The 17,691-nt window shown below is 58.3% G+C and overlaps 1 protein-coding gene across 1 annotated transcript in view; it reads left to right on the forward strand.

Annotated features, from left to right (window-relative positions):
* Positions 1 to 9,856, forward strand: part of RTN4RL1 (reticulon 4 receptor like 1) — a 92,373-nt gene extending 82,517 nt beyond the window's left edge. The window contains exon 2 of the mRNA XM_033185139.1: positions 6,747 to 9,856. Within this exon, the coding sequence (XP_033041030.1) occupies positions 6,747 to 8,071 (1,325 nt within the window). The 3' untranslated portion in view covers positions 8,072 to 9,856. The remainder of the gene's footprint in view (positions 1 to 6,746) is intronic.
* Positions 9,857 to 17,691: the final 7,835 nt, after the last annotated feature.

Raw genomic sequence — 17,691 nt, forward strand, 5'->3', positions numbered from 1 at the left:
AACAGACTCTTGCTAGATCTCCCTGGCTACTGTGTTAGATGAGATGCAGGGGCAAGGGTGGGGCAGAGGGACCACTTCGGAGGCTCTTGCAGTAGTCCAGGCGAGAGGTGATGGTTGCCCAGACTGGGGTGGTGGCCATGAGAAGTGGATAGTTGCTGAATACATTTTGAAGTTGGCCTGGCACAGTGGCTCATGCCTGTAATCCCAGAAATTTGGGAGGTCAAGGTGAGCAGATCACTTGAGGTCAGGAGTTCGAGACCAGCCTGGCCAACATGACGAAACACCATCTCTACTAAAAATACAAAAATCGCTTGAACCCGGGAGGTGGAGGTTGCAGTGAGCCGAGATCGCACCACTGCGTTCCAGCCTGGGCGACAGAGCGAGATTCCGTCTAAAATATTTCTAAGGTGTTTGGCCGGAGAAGCTGAAACGAAGGAGCTGCCTCCGACTGAGATGGATTATACGCGAGTGGAGGAGGCTTGTGGGGGAAGAGCAGAGCTCAGTTTGGGAGGCTTTCGTGTGACAGATGGAGATGTGGGGGAGGCCGACGTCCGCAGACGAGAGGGCCACGCTGGAGCTTTAAATGACTGCCCCATTTTGCAGGTGAGGAAGATGAGGCTCACACAAGCGTGGGGACACACTAGTTAAGTTGAGGTCACGCCTGTAATCCCAGCACTTTAGGAGGCTGAGCCCAGGAGTTCAAGAGCAGCCTGGGGAACATAGTGAGACTCGTCACTACTAAAAATAAAAAATTCACTGGGCGTGGTGGTGTGGGCCTATATTCCAAGCTGTCCGGGAGACTGAGGTGGGAGGATCTCCTGAGCCCGGGAGGTTGAGGTTGCAGTTACCTTTGATTGTGCCACTGCACTCCTGCCTGGGCAACAGAGCAAGACCGTGTCTTAAAAAAAAAAAAAAAAAAACGGGGCAGCTAGGATTCAGACTTAGGTGTCTCTGGCTCCAAAGCTTGTGCTCTTTCCAATGCCCTATGCCATGGACAAGGAGCCCCTCCCTGCCCATCCTGCACACCCCACGCCCCACGTCCAGCAATAGGATGAGGGAAGCCCAGCTGTGCGCTGGCTGGCTTCCATGTCTCCAGGGCTGAGCCAGGCTCCAGGCGGGGCTGGGGAGGCGGTGATGGGCCCACCAGGAAGTGGCCTGCGCTTGGGTGCAGCATGGAGGGACAGTGCCAAGTAGCCTAAGACGCCAGCAGCCCCAAGTGCAGCCGGCCTGGCCTGAGGCTGTTTTCTGACCAGCAGAGAGCATTGGGTTAGCATCGATTGGCGTAGAGAGGAGCATCTGCCAGGGCTGGGAAAGCGGGGAGGGGAGGGAGGGGGAGGGGGAGGGAGGGAGGGCTGCAGAGCCACAGGGATTTGACCCATCTCAAAGACTCAGAGAGCCCCACGGCCCTGCCCGGGAGGCTTTGGGGATGCCAGCCACGGGACCACCTTGGCTCAGGCACAGGGAGGGGCAGTCCCTTTGGTGCTGGCAGGTTGGGGTGAGCAGCTTGAGGCTTTGGGGCCTGTGAGGGCCAACCAGCCCTTCGTGGAGGATGCTCTGCCCACCCCGTGCAAGGTGGATCTGCGGGCAGAGCCCTGGACTCCGCAGTCAGCTGGGTGAGGCCTGCTCGCTGCCCTGTCGCCAGCCGTGTGCCGTGGCCGGTGCCTTCCCCCGCGGACCTCGTTTCCTCCTTCGTGAACTGGTGTGGCTCCCGGGGGCTGTCCTGAGGACTCTCGTACACAGTTAGGTCTGAGTCCGCCTTGGTTGGTCCTGTCCTGCTTCCGGGGGCTGGGAAGCTGCAGAGCACCCTCCACGACGGCCACCTGGCCTGGGCCTGGGGCAAGGACCCTTCTGGGCTGTACCAGTGGGGAGATCTCTGGGCATCCTGGCTCTAGGTTCCCCCAGTCCAGCTGAGCTGACGTTACAGCCTCCTTGGAAGTCTGTGTACTTAGAGCCTGAGAGGCAGAGCCAGGGTAGGAAGGGGCACGTCGCCCCTTTCCCACTACAGGGGCCTCTGCATGGGCTGTGGTCATTGTCTTTCCCCTCCCGCCCATTCCGGCAGGTCTGGCCTCACAGGACCACGCATAGGCACATCTGGGGCTGCGGAGCGGACTGGGCAGGACGCCTTCCCGGGCGCAGGCCACCCACCGGACCTGCCCCCATGCTCCCTGCCCAGCAAGCAGGGACTTGGGATTTTGCAGAAAGGAGGACCTCGACACAACACCAGCTCTCCTTGCCTCCTCTGTGCTGGCCGGAATCCTAAGGCAACCCTGTGGGGCAGGGACCCTTCTCCCTTGTTCCCAGATTCATCCTCCAGGAGGTGACGGAACAATGTTGGCAGGTGGCACAGAGATGGCCGGGTGTTTCCCGGCACCCCCGCTTCCCACTCACACCTCCAGGGGCCTACTCCAGGCCCTAGCACCTGGCCAGACTGCCTGGTCTCAGGAACCCCCATCTGCTAGTGAGCCATGAGGATGCCCCCTGTCCCCCCACCCACTCCTTCTGGGCCCTCCCCACGGGCACCCCCCACATGCCGGAGCTCAGGCAGCCAGTGTTGAATGGAGTAGGGAATGAATGAGGTTGTGGAGATGCGGGTGAGCTCAGGCGTGTGGGAGGCCGGGAGGTTTGGGGGTAGCCGAGCAGTCAGCCGAGTGTGTGCCCCTGGAGGAGAGGAGGAGCAGGGGGACACCCCAGGGAAAGCTTGGGGGAGCTTTGGGGGAGGCCCAGCCTTGCTCTCCTCAGTCCCCTCTGGTAGAGCCACCCCTGCCCCACCCAGGAGGGGAGGAGGAGGCTAGTGGGAGGGGGTGCAGGGCTCCTCCACGGAGACTCTGATCCCTGCTAATTTGCAATCTTAAAATGCACCGCAAAGGCGCGGGCCTCATTGTTAGTACATTAATCAGGCAATCAGTGGGTCAGGGCTCCCAAGGGCTGCATGGAGGGGCACGGGAGGAGCCGTGGCAATGCTGTGCCAGCCTCCCTGGGAGAAACCCAGCAGGGGGAACAATCCAAGACTGGGGCACCCACTGGCTCTGGCAGGGGGTACTGGAGGCATCGGAGCCGGCTGGGACAGCTGGTCCAGGTCTTGGAGATGGGACCAACTTCCAGGGTGCAGAAGCACTCAGCCGAGACACCCCCATCCCCAGGAGGAGGCGCAGGGGTGCCTGGAAGGACAGCTTCCCTGGCATGGGTCCCCTGCCTCTGAGCAGTGCTGAAGGTTGGTGAGCGCTCCCTGGGACTTGGATCCCCGGCCTGGCCCCCGAGGGGCCCTCCACCGTCCTCAGGCACTGGGACCGGAGGGGCTGCCCACCCTGGTGCCTGTGGCTTGTTGCCCAGCCCCCACCTCCAGGCCCCTGATCCAATGGCTTGTTCTTTCTTGAGACAGGGAATGTGAGCCAGGCCCTGCACAAGCCTGGAGCCCTCTCAGAGGAGGGGCAGGAGGGTTCCTGCCCTGGGTCTTCACGCCACCCCTGCTTTCTGACCCCTCCCACCCACGGCACACCCACAAGCCACATACCAAGCCCACACCTGGATTTGGGGCCATTTGACTTTTTCGCCTAAACTGGGGTCCTTGCCTGATTTCCCCTGTTCCCCGACATCCTTTGGAGGCACCTGCTTTGTGTCTGGTGGGGAAATGTCTCTCCGTGGGACCCCTATTAGCTTCATTTCAGAGAACTGCATCCGGGGCCTTCCAGAGATAGCCACACAGCAGGTGGAGGAGGGCTCCCCACGCCCAGCACGCAGGGTAGTTCTGAGGCTCAGGGGAGCGTGAGCAGAAGCACTTTGTAAACTCCAGTAAGCTGTGCAAATGTCGAGTGGGATTAGCGCTGAGCCGGACACATACCACCCCCGTCCCCCTGCCGCGAGGCCTCTCTTGCTGCAGCCTGAGGGACGGAAATGGCTTTGTCTTTGCAGAGTGGCCTGGCTGGGGCCCTGTCCCCAAAAGCCTGAGATGTGGGATGAGGCGCAGTGAACACCATGAACACCCTTGAGCTGGGAGAGGCACCCCGGTTCCCTCAGGGTGGCGTAGGGGGCCACTCCCTGGGGGAGGAAGCTTCCTGCAGGTGCGGCCTTCCTGGAGGGTAGCAGCCCAAGCAGGGGTGAGGAGTGTGAGCTGAGAGAGACACGGAGTGTTGGCTCCGTGGCAGGTGCAGCTGGTGTGGGTTGGGGCCCCCTTCCAGCCCTGGGTGTGGAGGCCTCAGGCAGTGGGCAGGTTTCCCAAAAGTCAGGTGGGGTTTGGAGCCCAGGTTCCTCCCCCCTCACACCTCTGCCTCCCGCTGCGGGGCTGGGGCTCCTTGAGCAGATGGAGGCAGGCAGCAGGGTCTGGAGGCCAGATCTGAGCCTCCAAGTGGGGACGGTGGACACTACCATCATCTCCTACGCGTGGCAGGAGGGGAAACTGAGGTAGGAGGGGGAACGGCAGCAGCCTCGGCCCAGCCTGTGGGCTGTGCACTGGGCGGGACTGAAGTCACCGTAGAGGCCATGGAGAGCACAGCTTGGCCCAGAAAAGGGTCCTTGAAGCTGTGCCACCACCACCACTGAAGTCATAACTCCTCTGAAATCACAACCGAGCCCAATTATGCAAAAAAAACAAATTATGTACGATGATTTTTATGTGTTGGAAATGTTCAGTCGAAGCTGGGTGATTACAGGGGACGGGAAGCAGCTGCCACTCTCTGGGAGCCCATAACTCCCAACAGCTGGGAGCTGTCACTTATTTACGACGCTGTTTCTGCCAGGAACGAGGGGGTGACAGTGGCAGTGAGGCCTGCTGGGCCGGGAGCCTGGGCAGGCAGCGGCACGAGGCCGGGAGCAGGGCTGGCCCGAGAGCGATCAGAGGGTTGGTTCTTTCATCCCACAAGCTCTGGGCACAGCTGCAGCAGGGACTCAGCTGCCCCGGGCGCCCCGGTTCTCCCACGAGGCCTGGCTGGAAAGCTAGAAGCAAAGGGGTCGGAGCCTAGCCGGGTAGGGAGGAGATGGCTGCCTGGCCCTCCAGGGTGGGGGCCTGGAGGCCTGGAGCCGGCTCCCCCACCTCGGCGCGCCTGCCCGGCCGCCTGGGGCAGCTGCGACCCTGGAAAAAGGTAGGTAATGACGATCGTCCGTAATGAGGCTGCTCCCGTAATGAGCGCAGGGCCATTATCTGACCACAGGCTGGACACATTCGAAAATAAATTATTTTAAGGATCCATTAACGAATGCCTAATTAATGCCCAATTAGAGGGAAGCTACAGAGGAAACGCTCTGGACAGTCGAGAGGCAAGGCCTGGTTTTGCAGCCACAGCCTGGGGGCTGGAGTGAGGTGGGAGGGGGGAGGGGCCAGAAGGAGGGCCGGGATTGGGGCAGCCTCCGTCTGACAGCTGGTGCCACCCCCAGGCCTTCACAGACAGGCGCCCTCTCAGGACGCCCTCTCAGCTCTGCCAGGGAGAACCGCTATTGTCTGTATTTTATTTTATTTATTTATTTATTTTTTTGAGACAGAGTCTCACGTTGTCACCCAGGCTGGAGTACAGTGGTGCAGTCTCAGCTCACTGCAACCTCCGCCTCCCAGGTTCAAGCGATTCTCCTGCCTCAGCCTCCTGAGTACTACTGAGTCTCCTAAGTAGCTAGGACGACAGGCACCTGCCACCTGGCTAATTTCTGTGTTTTCAGTAGAGAGGGGGTTTCACCATGTTGCCCAGGCTGGTGTCGAACTCCTGACCTCAGGTGATCCACCTGCCTCGACTTTCCAAAGTGTTGGGATGACAAACGTGAGCCACCGCGCCCGGCTATGTCTGTGTTTCAGAAATGAGGAAACTGAGGCTTAGAAGGGGTGTTGCCTGTATGTTTTGAGGGCGTGGAAGACACTGTAAAGGAGACATTATTTGAGGTGAACTTTGGTGCCACACATGCATGCTCTGCTTGTGATTGGGAATGATTTAAATAAGGAGATTCTGGCCAGGCGCGGTGGCTCACACCTGTTATCCCAGCACTTTGGGAGGCCAAGGCAGATCACTGAGGTCAGGAGTTCGAGACCAGCCTGCCCAACATGGAGAAACCCCATCTCTGCTAAAAATACAAAAACTATCTGGGTGTGATGGTGCACACCTGTAGTCCCAGCTACTCGGGAGGCTGAGGCAGGAGAATTGCTTGAACCCGGGAGGTGGAGCTTGCAGTGAGCTGAGATCGCACCACTGCAGTCCAGCCTGGGCGACAGAGTGAGACTCCGTCCCCTGTGCAAAAAAAATCAATCAATCAATCAAAAATAAGTAACTTAAATGAAATTAAATATAAAAACAAATAGAGATTCCTCAGGACTCTACATGAGATATTTACTACATTAGAGCAAGAGCCCTCTCAGTATCTGTGAGTGCAGATAACTACAACCAGTGGCAGAGCTAGGAGGGGAGCAGGAGGCTGACGGCTGTGTCCCTGGGTCATGGCCTCCACCCCAGCAGTGTGACTGGAGGAGCTGGAGCAGGTGGGGCTGGGGCTCAGCAGCTGTGGGGTGGAACTAAGGAGGTGTGGGGGTGATCGGGGCCTTCACCCCAGACTCACCTCCCAGCCCAGCAGAAATGGGTCACCAAGGAGTGGAGGCCTCTCATCCCCGACGGGTTCCAGGCTTGGGCCTTGACCCTGGCCTTGCTCCAGCCAGGGGCGAGGCTCTCACTGAGCTCAGCCAAGATGAGGATGCGGCCCCGGCGGGCGCCAGAGGGTGCGGTGCCCATCCTCACCTGCACGGCCCCTGACCTGGCTGTGCTCTCTCTCCCTGCCAGGGTGCTGTGTGGAATTGCTGCTGCTGCTGGTAGCCGCGGGGCTGCCCCTGGGTGGCGGCTGCCCACGGGACTGCGTGTGCTACCCGGCGCCCATGACGGTCAGCTGCCAGGCGCACAACTTTGCAGCCATCCCGGAGGGCATCCCCGTGGACAGCGAGCGCGTCTTCCTGCAGAACAACCGCATTGGCCTCCTCCAGCCCGGCCACTTCAGCCCCGCCATGGTCACCCTGTGGATCTACTCGAACAACATCACCTACATCCACCCCAGCACCTTCGAGGGCTTCGTGCACCTGGAGGAGCTGGACCTCGGCGACAACCGGCAGCTGCGGACGCTGGCGCCCGAGACCTTCCAGGGTCTGGTGAGGCTTCACGCCCTCTACCTCTACAAGTGTGGGCTCAGCGCCCTACCGGCCGGCGTCTTTGGCGGCCTGCACAGCCTGCAGTACCTCTACCTGCAGGACAACCACATCGAGTACCTCCAGGACGACATCTTCGTGGACCTGGTCAACCTCAGCCACCTGTTTCTCCACGGCAACAAGCTGTGGAGCCTGGGCCCGGGCACCTTCCGGGGCCTGGTGAACCTGGACCGTCTGCTGCTGCACGAGAACCAGCTGCAGTGGGTCCACCACAAGGCGTTCCACGACCTCCGCAGGCTGACCACCCTCTTCCTCTTCAACAACAGCCTCTCGGAGCTGCAGGGCGAGTGCCTGGCCCCGCTGGGGGCCCTGGAGTTTCTCCGGCTCAATGGCAACCCCTGGGACTGCGGCTGCCGTGCCCGCTCCCTGTGGGAATGGCTGCAGAGGTTCCGAGGCTCCAGCTCCGCTGTCCCCTGCGTGTCCCCCGGGCTGCGGCACGGCCAGGACCTGAAGCTGCTGAGGGCCGAGGACTTCCGGAACTGCACGGGACCAGCGTCCCCCCACCAGATCAAGTCACACACACTGACCACCACCGACAGGGCTGCCCGCAAGGAGCACCACTCACCCCACGGCCCCACCAGGAGCAAGGGCCACCCGCATGGCCATCCACCCGGCTCCCGGTCGGGTCACAGGAAGCCGGGCAAGAACTGCACCAGCCACAGGAACCGCAATCAGATCTCTAAGGCGGGCGCCGGGAAACAGGCCCCCGACATGCCAGACTATGCACCTGACTACCAGCACAAGTTCAGTTTTGACATCATGCCCACGGCCCGGCCCAAGAGGAAGGGCAAGTGTGCCCGCAGGACCCCCATCCGTGCCCCCAGCGGGGTGCAGCAGGCCTCCTCGGCCAGTTCCCTGGGGGCCTCCCTCCTGGCCTGGACACTGGGGCTGGCGGTCTCTCTCCGCTGAGGACCCAGGGCGTCAGCACCCAGCACTGCCACATGTCCACCAAGGAACAGAATTTATTTTCTTCTTTTTTTAACCAGTGGAAGACCTGCTGGGTTTCAGGAAAAGGCTGGTAGAGGCTTTGGATGCTGTCTGGACGTCTGGACCCTGCCCTGTGGATTATAAACCCAAAGTGTACAGCCCTAGGCGGGAGGGGTTGGCGCATCTCAGCCGGCTGTCCCAGCCAGCCCCGCAGAGCACCCACGGACAGTGTCCACTCCGGCAAGGTGGGAAAAGGCACTCCAAGTGCCCCCTCCACTAGCAACAGTGGGACAATTGCCCCCAACGGCGGAACCGGGGCTCTGTGGAATCCCAGTGGTTCAGAGAGGTCCGGAGGGCCACATGATTCCTGGAGAAAGCAGGACGCAGAGAACAAACGAGGCTCATCCACGAGGCTGGGCGGCCAGCAGTCTGGGCACACATGAGCAGGTGGCATCTTGGCTCTTGCCTGAGGCCACTGAGTCACCCTGCCCTGAATTCTACCCTACTCCACCTTCAGCCCCTCCCTCGGGGGCAATGCCTCTCTCATTCCTACTGTCTCAGGCAACCCTGACAGACCCAGGCCCAACTGCTGGGATCCAAGAACCAATTACCAAAGGAAAGATCATCAGAGGCTGAAATGTAGAACTTCATCCCAGGCAATGAGGTTCTTACAGAAGGTGCAGTTTTATAACTACGTCCACTTATATATATTCACACTCTACATATAAATATATATATACACATGCACAGTCCCCTCCCACTCCGTTACCTAACTGTACGTCTTTTCATGTTTATAAACTATACAGAAAACTGTATTTGCTGAACTAAGGATTGTATTGGTGATTTCTAGCAAGAACAAAGTGATAGAATTTTTGTCTAGAATCCCAACCTGGCAATGATAGTCTCCAAGGAACCCGGGCTTGCCAAGGGCCTGGGGCAAGGTGTCAGCGGGGACGGTGAGGACGGGGAGGCAGCAAGAGTCACTTTGGGGGACCAATATTCTTAGATATTTAGGGCATCACCTTGTTTTTACATGCAACACAAGCCTGTCTGCCACTCTGGAGCACCCTGTCACCCCTGCTGTCGTAGCTCTTGGCTTCAGGGTGAGAAGTGAGAAGCAGCTTATTGTATGTCAGGGAGCCAGGCCTTGAGGGTGAGCGAGATGGAGAAGCGGAAGGAAGGGGCTTTGGGTCTGGAAGCCAGCAGGCCAGGCAGCATCCGCAGTGTTAGTCCAAAGGGTTGGACCGTGTCCTCAGCCTCGCGTTTGGTCAGTGACGGTCTGGACGGGCCAAGGAGACTCTGGGCTTGAGCCCAGGTCTCCCGCATGGCTCAGCTGCTGAATTTTTCCTTGAGGCTCTTTGATGGGTGACCCAGCAAGGGCCCCGTGTTGGACAGCAGGAGGGAGGCGTCGGGGGGCCTTAGCAGAAGGGAACCGACGAGGGCATTTCATGAACCATCTCAGGCACTTCTGCATCATGGAAGACTCCGCCCTCCCAGCCGACCTGGGGGTGCTCAGGGTGCAGGCAGAGGCTCGGGAGGCCGGACTCAGGGCTCAGGAGCAGGGACTGGGGCAGGCGAGCCCGGACAGGGAAGAGGGCTCCGATCAAAGCCAGCCATGCTGCTGGCCGGGGGCCCAGGTGGGCACAAGCTCCTTTGCGCTTTGCACAAACCTGAATCCCCCACCAGAGAGGATGTGTGTGAGGAGCCAGAAACGCTGAATCCAATTAAGAGAGAAAAATAATAACAATAAACGATCTTGGACAAGAACCCTGTTTTTCATTTCCTAACCCCGCATTCCTGACAGGTGGCAGATCCTGGGCTTCTGTGGGTGGGCGAGCCTGGCCGGGCACAGCTCTGGGAACACAGCACATTTGTTGGCGGGAGGAGCCGCAGGGGGCAGGGGCACGCTGACTCATGGGACACGTGAGAGCACGCACACCCTAGTGCTCCATTTCGTGGCACTTCCCTCGCCCGCTCAGGACATGATTCACTTTCCACGTTCTGGCTGCCCCGGGTCGGCACCGTCTCCGTGGCTCTCCCCGGAGGAGGCTGGTCCTGGGTCCTTCTGGCCTATTCCCAGGAGCCTCAGGAGCAACTGCTGAGTGATTGATTCTCAGGGGGCCGGGCAGGTGGCTGGTGGGGACAGGCAGCTGCAAGGGAACGGTCAGTTCCTGGGGCCCCAGGGGTTTTCCAGGAGGCCAGGGACCCACCGGGACAGCTGCGGGTGGGCCTGGAGACTGTGCATGCCTCTCTGGCTTCAGAGAAAGGTTCCCCGGATAGAGGGAGGAAGCCTGTGTTTTCAGGCCTGGCTGGACAAATCCTCCTCAGGATGAGGCTTGGGGCGTTCACTAAAGGGAGTCCAGTGACTGTAGACCAAAGAATCCTAAGCCTGCAGTTGCTCCCCTGTGGCCCGCAGGCGCTGACCCAGGCCGGTGCCAGGGCCTGGCTGTCCCTTAGAACCCAAGGATGTCATGATGTTGTTGATTTCATTTCCAACTTCAGACAGCAAGGCCCTCAGTGGGAAAATCAAGAGTCTAAGCACTTTATTAAATTTTTTTTTGAAAGACTTAGGAAGTCCTGTAATATGGAAGTGAAATGTCAGTATGAGAAATGCTAATGTTTTATAAATGATCCGCCTCTGTCAAGCACAGCACAGTCTCTGGTTGCCGACTGTTATTAGAGGCGAGGCAGTGGGGGCCCAGGACGCCAGGCATTTTTAGCAGCTTTCTCCTCTAAGAGGTAGAGGGAACCAAGGCAGCTGTGATGCAGGTGACATCTCTTGTCACTCAGAAGCTCATGCTACGCAGCTATGATGACACCATCGCCCCAAACATCAGAGCAACTGGACACGTCAGGGGTGAGGCAAAGTCTTCTCTATTCACCAGCCCCAGCCCCCCGCGTCTCGTTCAGGGCAGGGAGATGCAGATTCCTGTGGTCTTCCCAGAGGCGGAGGCCACCCCTCCGCTGCCATCTTCCCCCACTGCTTTCCCTGGACCCCCTGGACTCCCAGATGGAACCATCTCTTCTCCTTCCCCGCCCTCCTGCCACGCAGGCCTCCACTGTGGACTGACGGGGACAGAGCCACCCCTGTCGGAGGGGCTGGGTGGCCACTGGGGGTCTCTAAGGCTTTTCACACACGCTCCCTGCCGACCCCAGAGCTTGGCTGGCTCTGCGTGGTTCATTCAACAAGGGATGATCAAGGGCTTCCGTGTCCATCCACTGGCCAGGCTCTGGGGACGTAACGTGAGAAGACATGGCTCAGGGCAAGGAGCTCAGAGCCCCGATAAGGAAACAAGTATTTGCAACTGGTACGGTGTTGGTGCTCGCCTTCGCACCCCTCGGCCGCCAAAACGAGGAGCTCGGCTGGGGCGGGGGGAGGGGGCAGTTAGAGAAGGTTTCCAGGTGGAGGTGACACTGCAGTGAGTCTTAGAGGATGAGGAGCCGTCCAGAGAAGAGTGTGAGGAGTGGGGCTAGAGGTGGTCACAGTACCGTGTCTGGGGTATCCAAAAACACTCCGGGCTTGAGGGTGTGGAAGACGCGCCCAGGACGGGGCGGCCCAGGGGATCCTGCTCAGGGGCTCCACTCTGCCGTGGAAGTGGAGGGGCTGTGTGGTCCCCCCGACCTGGGGTCATCCTCCCGCCCGTCCCCCCAGCCTGTCTATAGGCACGTGGTTTCCGACCGTGGCATCCTTGCCGCGGTTCCTCAACAGTGGGTTTCATGGTGGAAACTTGCCTCCTGGGCTCAGCCAGATCCTCCCCTCGTGCCAGCAAGCTGGAGCGCTTGCTGGAAGTCTGCCTGGGCCGCAGGCCCATTCCCAGACACCTGCTGCTTCCAAGCTCGGGAAGCATTCCACGGCCCGCGCTCCCTGCTTCCCAGCTCGCGGCCGCCCTCAGCCCCTCCTGGCTTCGGAGCAGCACCCCCCGCCCCCGCCCCGTGCTTCTGCCTGTGCCGGCTCTGACCATCGACCAGCCCCAGAGCCCCTCCCACCAGCCACACCCTGTCTTCTCCTGCTGGGGCTGTTCATGCCAAGAGCCAAGAATCCCATTTAGCAAATGTTTACTCATCACCCAACTAATCACCAGCACTCTGCCACCATGGTGAATGGGCCCCAGGAAGGCCTGTGAGCAGGTTTGGGGAAGCAGGAGAGCCTGGGAGTCCTCGTGGAGGGCAAGCTGCAGGGACTGGGGTCAGAGAGGAGTTTGCTGGGGAGGCTCCCTGGAGCCACCGAGCCCTCAGCAAATTCCCCTTTACATGCACACCGGCTTCCCAGGCAGGCCCCACCAGCCCCTGAGCAGACCCACCTCTCTGCCAGGGACCCAGCTCCTCCAGACCCCACTCTGCGCTGACCTAAGGAGGCAGTCTTTCTCTGGGTTTATTTGTTGTCTGTTTTTGTTTCGTTTTTGAGACAGGATCTCACGCTGTCACCCAGGCTGGAGTGCAGCGGCATGATCATGGCTCACTGCAGCCTCAGCCTCCTGAGGCTCAAACAATCCTTCTGCCTCAGCCTCCTGAGTAGCTGGGACTACAGGGGACACACCACCACACCAAGCCAATTGTTTTATTTTTTATTTATTTATTTTTTGAGACAGTCTTGCTGTCACCCAGGCTGGAGTGCAGTGGCGTGATCTCGGCTCACTGCAACCTCCACCTCCCAGGTTCAAGCGATTCTCCTGTCTCAGCTTCCCAAGAACCTGGGATTACAGGCATCCGCCACCATGCATGGCTAATTTTTGTATTTTTAGTAGAGATGGGGTTTTACTACCTTGGCCAGGCTAGTCTCGAACTCCTGATCCACTTGCCTCGGCTTCCCAAAGTGCTGGGAGTGCAGGTGCGAGCCACCACGCCCAGCTAATTTTTTGTCTTTTTAGTAGAGATGGGGTTTCACCATGTTGGCCAGGCTGGTCTCGAACTCCTGGCCTCAAGTGATCCGCCCGCCTCGGCCTCCCAAAGTGCTGGGATGACAGGCTGGGCCAGCACGCATGGCTGGTGTTCATTCTTTGAGGAGGGGCGGGTGCACGCTTTGATGGAGTCCCTTCCAGCCCCGTTCTGAAGGCTCCTGACCCGGTTCAGCTCCCCGCCTTGCCCCTCTAGCTTCACTTTCTTCTAAGCAGGAGTTCAGCCGTCAGCCACGACTCCATCCCCTGTCACCAATCCCCCACTATCAGCTCATAATGGGCCAATTTTCTTTTACCTTCTGTCTACTTGGAAAATATCTCAAGAACCTTTGATTGTGCGTTAAAATATCCTTTACAATTCTATGCTTGGTATCTTTCTGCTTCTCTAATTGTCCCTTTTAACTCACCATGCTTTCCGTATAAATCTCCCGGTCTCCTCCTTCCCCGCCTGTTAATAAATATGAACTCTAAAAAATACATAAACATCTACTGTTGGCTAAATAACTCACGGCACAATCAAAAAGCTGGGAAGAGAGGCTCGGCGCGTTGCATGGCCACCTGAGCACCCTCCCTCGCGTGGTCCTGCCTGTCTCGCCAGAGAGGGCTGCTGAAGGCGGGGGAGTCCAGGCCCTGGAGAGCCCACGGGGTGAAGGGACCCTGGGAACCCTGGGGGAGAAGGGGAAGCGAGGCAGAGAGAAGAACCGTGCTGCCAGGGTGACAGGGCTCTCTCCAAGAGCACCAAGTGCGGGGTTTGGACAAAGGAGACCCTCGTGCAGGCAGCAGCGGCTGGTTTAAGTGGCATTTCAGTGGGTCGGCCGCCAAGGCCCCTCACCACCACAAGAAGTGGGTCAGCCTCCTCTGACACCAGCACCAGCCTGCATGGAGGGGGCCTGCCCTCATCTCTCTCCTCTCTGCCCTCATTTCTCATTAGAGCTGCTAGTTTCTAAGCTCCAGGAGGGTGGGGAAGGATGTGCCTTTGTGCCACCGATTCCTGTGTGGCAGCGCGCACACTAATGGCATGCCTGAACGGCAGAATTTGACATTGCTGCTGCAAGATGTGCTTGGGTCACAGTGCTTTCCAAATTGGCTGAGGCTCCGCGCCACCCCCTTCCTCCCTCACCCAGACGCCTCGGAGGCTCCGCCAGCCACTGCTTCTGTAGCTCCCGCTGAGGGCCTCGGAAAAGAGAGAGGAAGTAAGAGATGTATTAAACTCTTCCATCTCTGTAAGCACCATTTCCCAGGAGACCAACTCTAAGGAAGAAGGCAACACAAGTGCTGGAGGCCTACACAGGTAGGAGGCTGGGAGGAGGCACCAGGCTTGGTATCTTCTCTCCCCACCCCCGGCCCTGCTTTGGGCACAGTCACTGGCAAGACAAGAATGTCCTCTGAGTGGCAGCATCCAGGTGGCCACGCACCACTCCAGCCAGAGAGATTGGAGGGATAACTGCCACGTAAGACTTGCCCAGTGATGAGAGGCCAGGGTGGGGACAAACCCACAGAGGAAACAGTAGCATGGACTGGATGGGCAGGGGAAGGTGGTCTTTAAGCAAGACCCCACAGGGTGCACATGTACAGTCTCACTTGGAGAGAGAGGGCACAGCTCCACGGGGCAGCCGTGTAGCCAAAGAGGCAGAAGGAGGAAAAGATGCAGACGGGAACCACGTTAGGGAGAGGCTTTTGCACACGCGCTCACATGCCTCTCCAGCACGGTGTCCTGCCTCTCTCCCTTGTGCAGCCTCATGCAGCCTAGTGTGGGACATTCACATAGTCAATAGACTTGGGTCGGGTGCGGTGGCTTACGCCTGTCATCCCAGCACTTTGGGAGGCCGAGGCGGGCGGATCACGAGGTCAAGAGATTGAGACCACCCTGGCCAACATGGTGAAACCCCGTCTCTACTAAAAATACAAAAATTAGCCGGGCGTGGTGGCGGATGCCTGTAGTCCCAGCTACTTGGGAGGCTGAGGCAGGAGAATGGCATGAACCCGGGAGGCGGAGCTTGCAGTGAGCCGAGATCGTGCCACTGCACTCCAGCCTGAGAGACAGAGCGAGACTCCGTCAAAAAAAAAAAAAAAAAAAAGAAACAAAACAGATTTGAGCCCTGGCCATGTGCAAGGCCCCAGCCAGCCCCTGGGACTGCAGGGTGAACACAAGGGTCTCCGCATGTGCAGCTGACATGCCAGCCAAGGAGGCAGCAGTGGAAAACCAAATCCCTCTTTGTCTATTTGCTGGGGTAGTCGTCAGGAGAGGGGCAGCAGAGTCTGTCACGCGGCTGTCACTCAGGAAGAGTGAAGGGTGGGACTGAGCCCCTCCCTTCACGCACACTGGTGGCCATCTGTCAGGGACACAGGCGCTTGTGTGACAAGTCGACAGATTCTGGGCTGAGCCCTGAGCAGCGGCATTTCTCACTGAGCCCTGGCCCTAAAGGAGTTTACCTGACTCACGAGGGTGGAGTCACGAAGGGCAGGGAGTCCTTAGTCCCACCCAGTGCCTTACCTGTCCAGTGTGAGCTTGGAGGGTCTGTACTCCCATGGCCGGCTGGGGTACACTGACGTTCTCCCCTGTACCAGGGACCACGGGGTCCCCGAGGTGTCTTTATTTTTTGTTTGTTTGTTTTTGAGACGGAGTTTAGCTCTTGTTACCCAGGCTGGAGTGCAGCGGCGTGATCTCGGCTCACTGAACCTCTGCCTCCCAGGTTCAAGTGATTCTCCTGCCTCAGCCTCCAGAGTAGCTGGGACTACAGGTGCCCACTGCCACGCCCAGCTAGTTTTTGTATTTTTATTAGAGACAGAGCTTCACGGTGTTGGCCAGGATGGTCTCAAACTCCTGACCTCGTGATCCGCCCACTTCGGCCTCACAAAGTGCTGGGATGACAGGCGTGAGCCACTGCGCCCTGCCATGTTTTTATTCTTTATCTCAAATCTGAGCCTCAGAGGCCCTGAGGTCCCTGACCCCTCATCTCGCTTGCTGCCAGGAGAGTCTCTCACTGTTTTATCTGTGGCATTTAAAGTGCCACCAGGTATCTGACACTTTGCAAGTCTAAGGTACAGGCTCTTCTGACTTTCCACACCAGCCGCCTTTCCAGGAGCTCCTCCCAGGCTGGCCTCCTCGCCTGTGTCCAGAGCACTCAGAAAGGAGGCTTAGGTCTGGCGCAGCGGCTGACGCCTATAATCCCTATACTTCGGGAGGCCAAGGTGGGAGGATTGCTTGAGGCCAGAAGTTCAAGACCAGCCTGGACAACACAGTGAGATACCATCTCTATGAAAAATATGAAAATTAGGTGGGCATGCTGACACATGCCTGTGGTCCCAGCTACTCAGGAGGCTGAGGCAGGAGGATGGCTCGAGCCCAGGAGTTTGAGGCTGCAGAGAGCAGTGATCACACCTCTGTACTCCAGCCTGGGTGAAACGGCAAAACCCTGTCTCAAAAGAAAAAAAAAAGTTCATTGGCCATGCACGGTGGCTCTCGCCTGTAATCCCAGCACTTCGGGAGGCCGAGGCAGGTGGCTTACAAAGTCAGCGGTTTGAGACCAGCCTGGCCAATATGGTGAAACCCTGCCTGTACTAAAAATACAAAAATTAGCCAGGCTTGGTGGCGTGTGCCTGTAATCCCAGCTACTTGGGAGACTGGGGCAGAGAATCGCTTGAACCTGGGAGGCAGAGGTTGCAGTGAGCTAAGATCACGCCATTGCACTCCAGCCTGGGCGACAGAGCAAGACTCTATCTCAAAAAAAAAAAAAAAAAAGTTCCTTAGCAAGCAGACTAAAAATATTAAAACAAAGTAAAAAAGAAGAAAGAAAAGAAGAAGAAAAGTGTCTCAAATCCACCTTGGGCAGGTCCTACTTAGCATCATGCCCACTGAGGGGAGACCGGGCAGAGGTTGGGTATTCTAGTTGGAAGGTGCCATAGAGGCGTCCCGGCTGCAAACTGTCAGGGTACAGCTGCTGGGACCTCCAAGCATGCCGGCTACCCCCAACCTCAGACTTCCTCCTTCCTCACTCACTCCACACCACCCCAAAAACGAACATCCCCCCAGCCTCACAGGTGACACCTCGGGGAGGGATCTCCCTGTGACCACTTCTGCTGCAGCACAAGCTCCTCTCTCCTCCCCAGCCAACCTCATGGTGGGCCCAGTGCTTGGTCTCGGGCTCCCCAGAGGCCACCATACGAAGCTGCCTCCTTTTGCCCATTCACCTTTCTCGTTCAGAGTGGCTTCATCTTCCTTCCTTCCTTCCTTCCTTCCTTCTTCCTTCCTTCCTTCCTTCCTCCTTCCTTCCTTCCCTCCCTCCCTCCCTCCCTCCCTCCCTTCCTTCCTTCCACCCTTCTCGCTCAGAGTGGCTTCATCTTTCTCTCTTTCTCTCTCTCTTTCTTTCTTTTCTTTCTGAAATGGAGTCCCGTTCTGTCACCCAGGCTGGAGTACGGTGGTGTGATCTCAGCTCATTGCAACCTCCGCCTCCCAGGTTCAAGCAAATTCCCCTGCCTCAGCCTCCTGAGTAGCTGGGATTACAGGCACGCACCACCACACCCATCTAATTTTTGAATTTTTAGTAGAGATGGTGTTTCACCATGTTGGCCAGGCTGGTCTTGAACTCCTGACCACAGGTGATCCGCCCACCTTGGCCTCCCAAAGTGCTGGGATTACAGGCGTGAACCACTGTGCCCGGCCTGTATTTCAGATTTTTAAAGTCCCCTCACAGACACAACTGAGAA

This window comes from Trachypithecus francoisi, unplaced genomic scaffold (genome assembly GCF_009764315.1).
Source record: "Trachypithecus francoisi isolate TF-2019V2 unplaced genomic scaffold, Tfra_2.0 Lachesis_group20, whole genome shotgun sequence".
In the NCBI taxonomy this organism is placed as follows: domain Eukaryota; kingdom Metazoa; phylum Chordata; class Mammalia; order Primates; family Cercopithecidae; genus Trachypithecus; species Trachypithecus francoisi.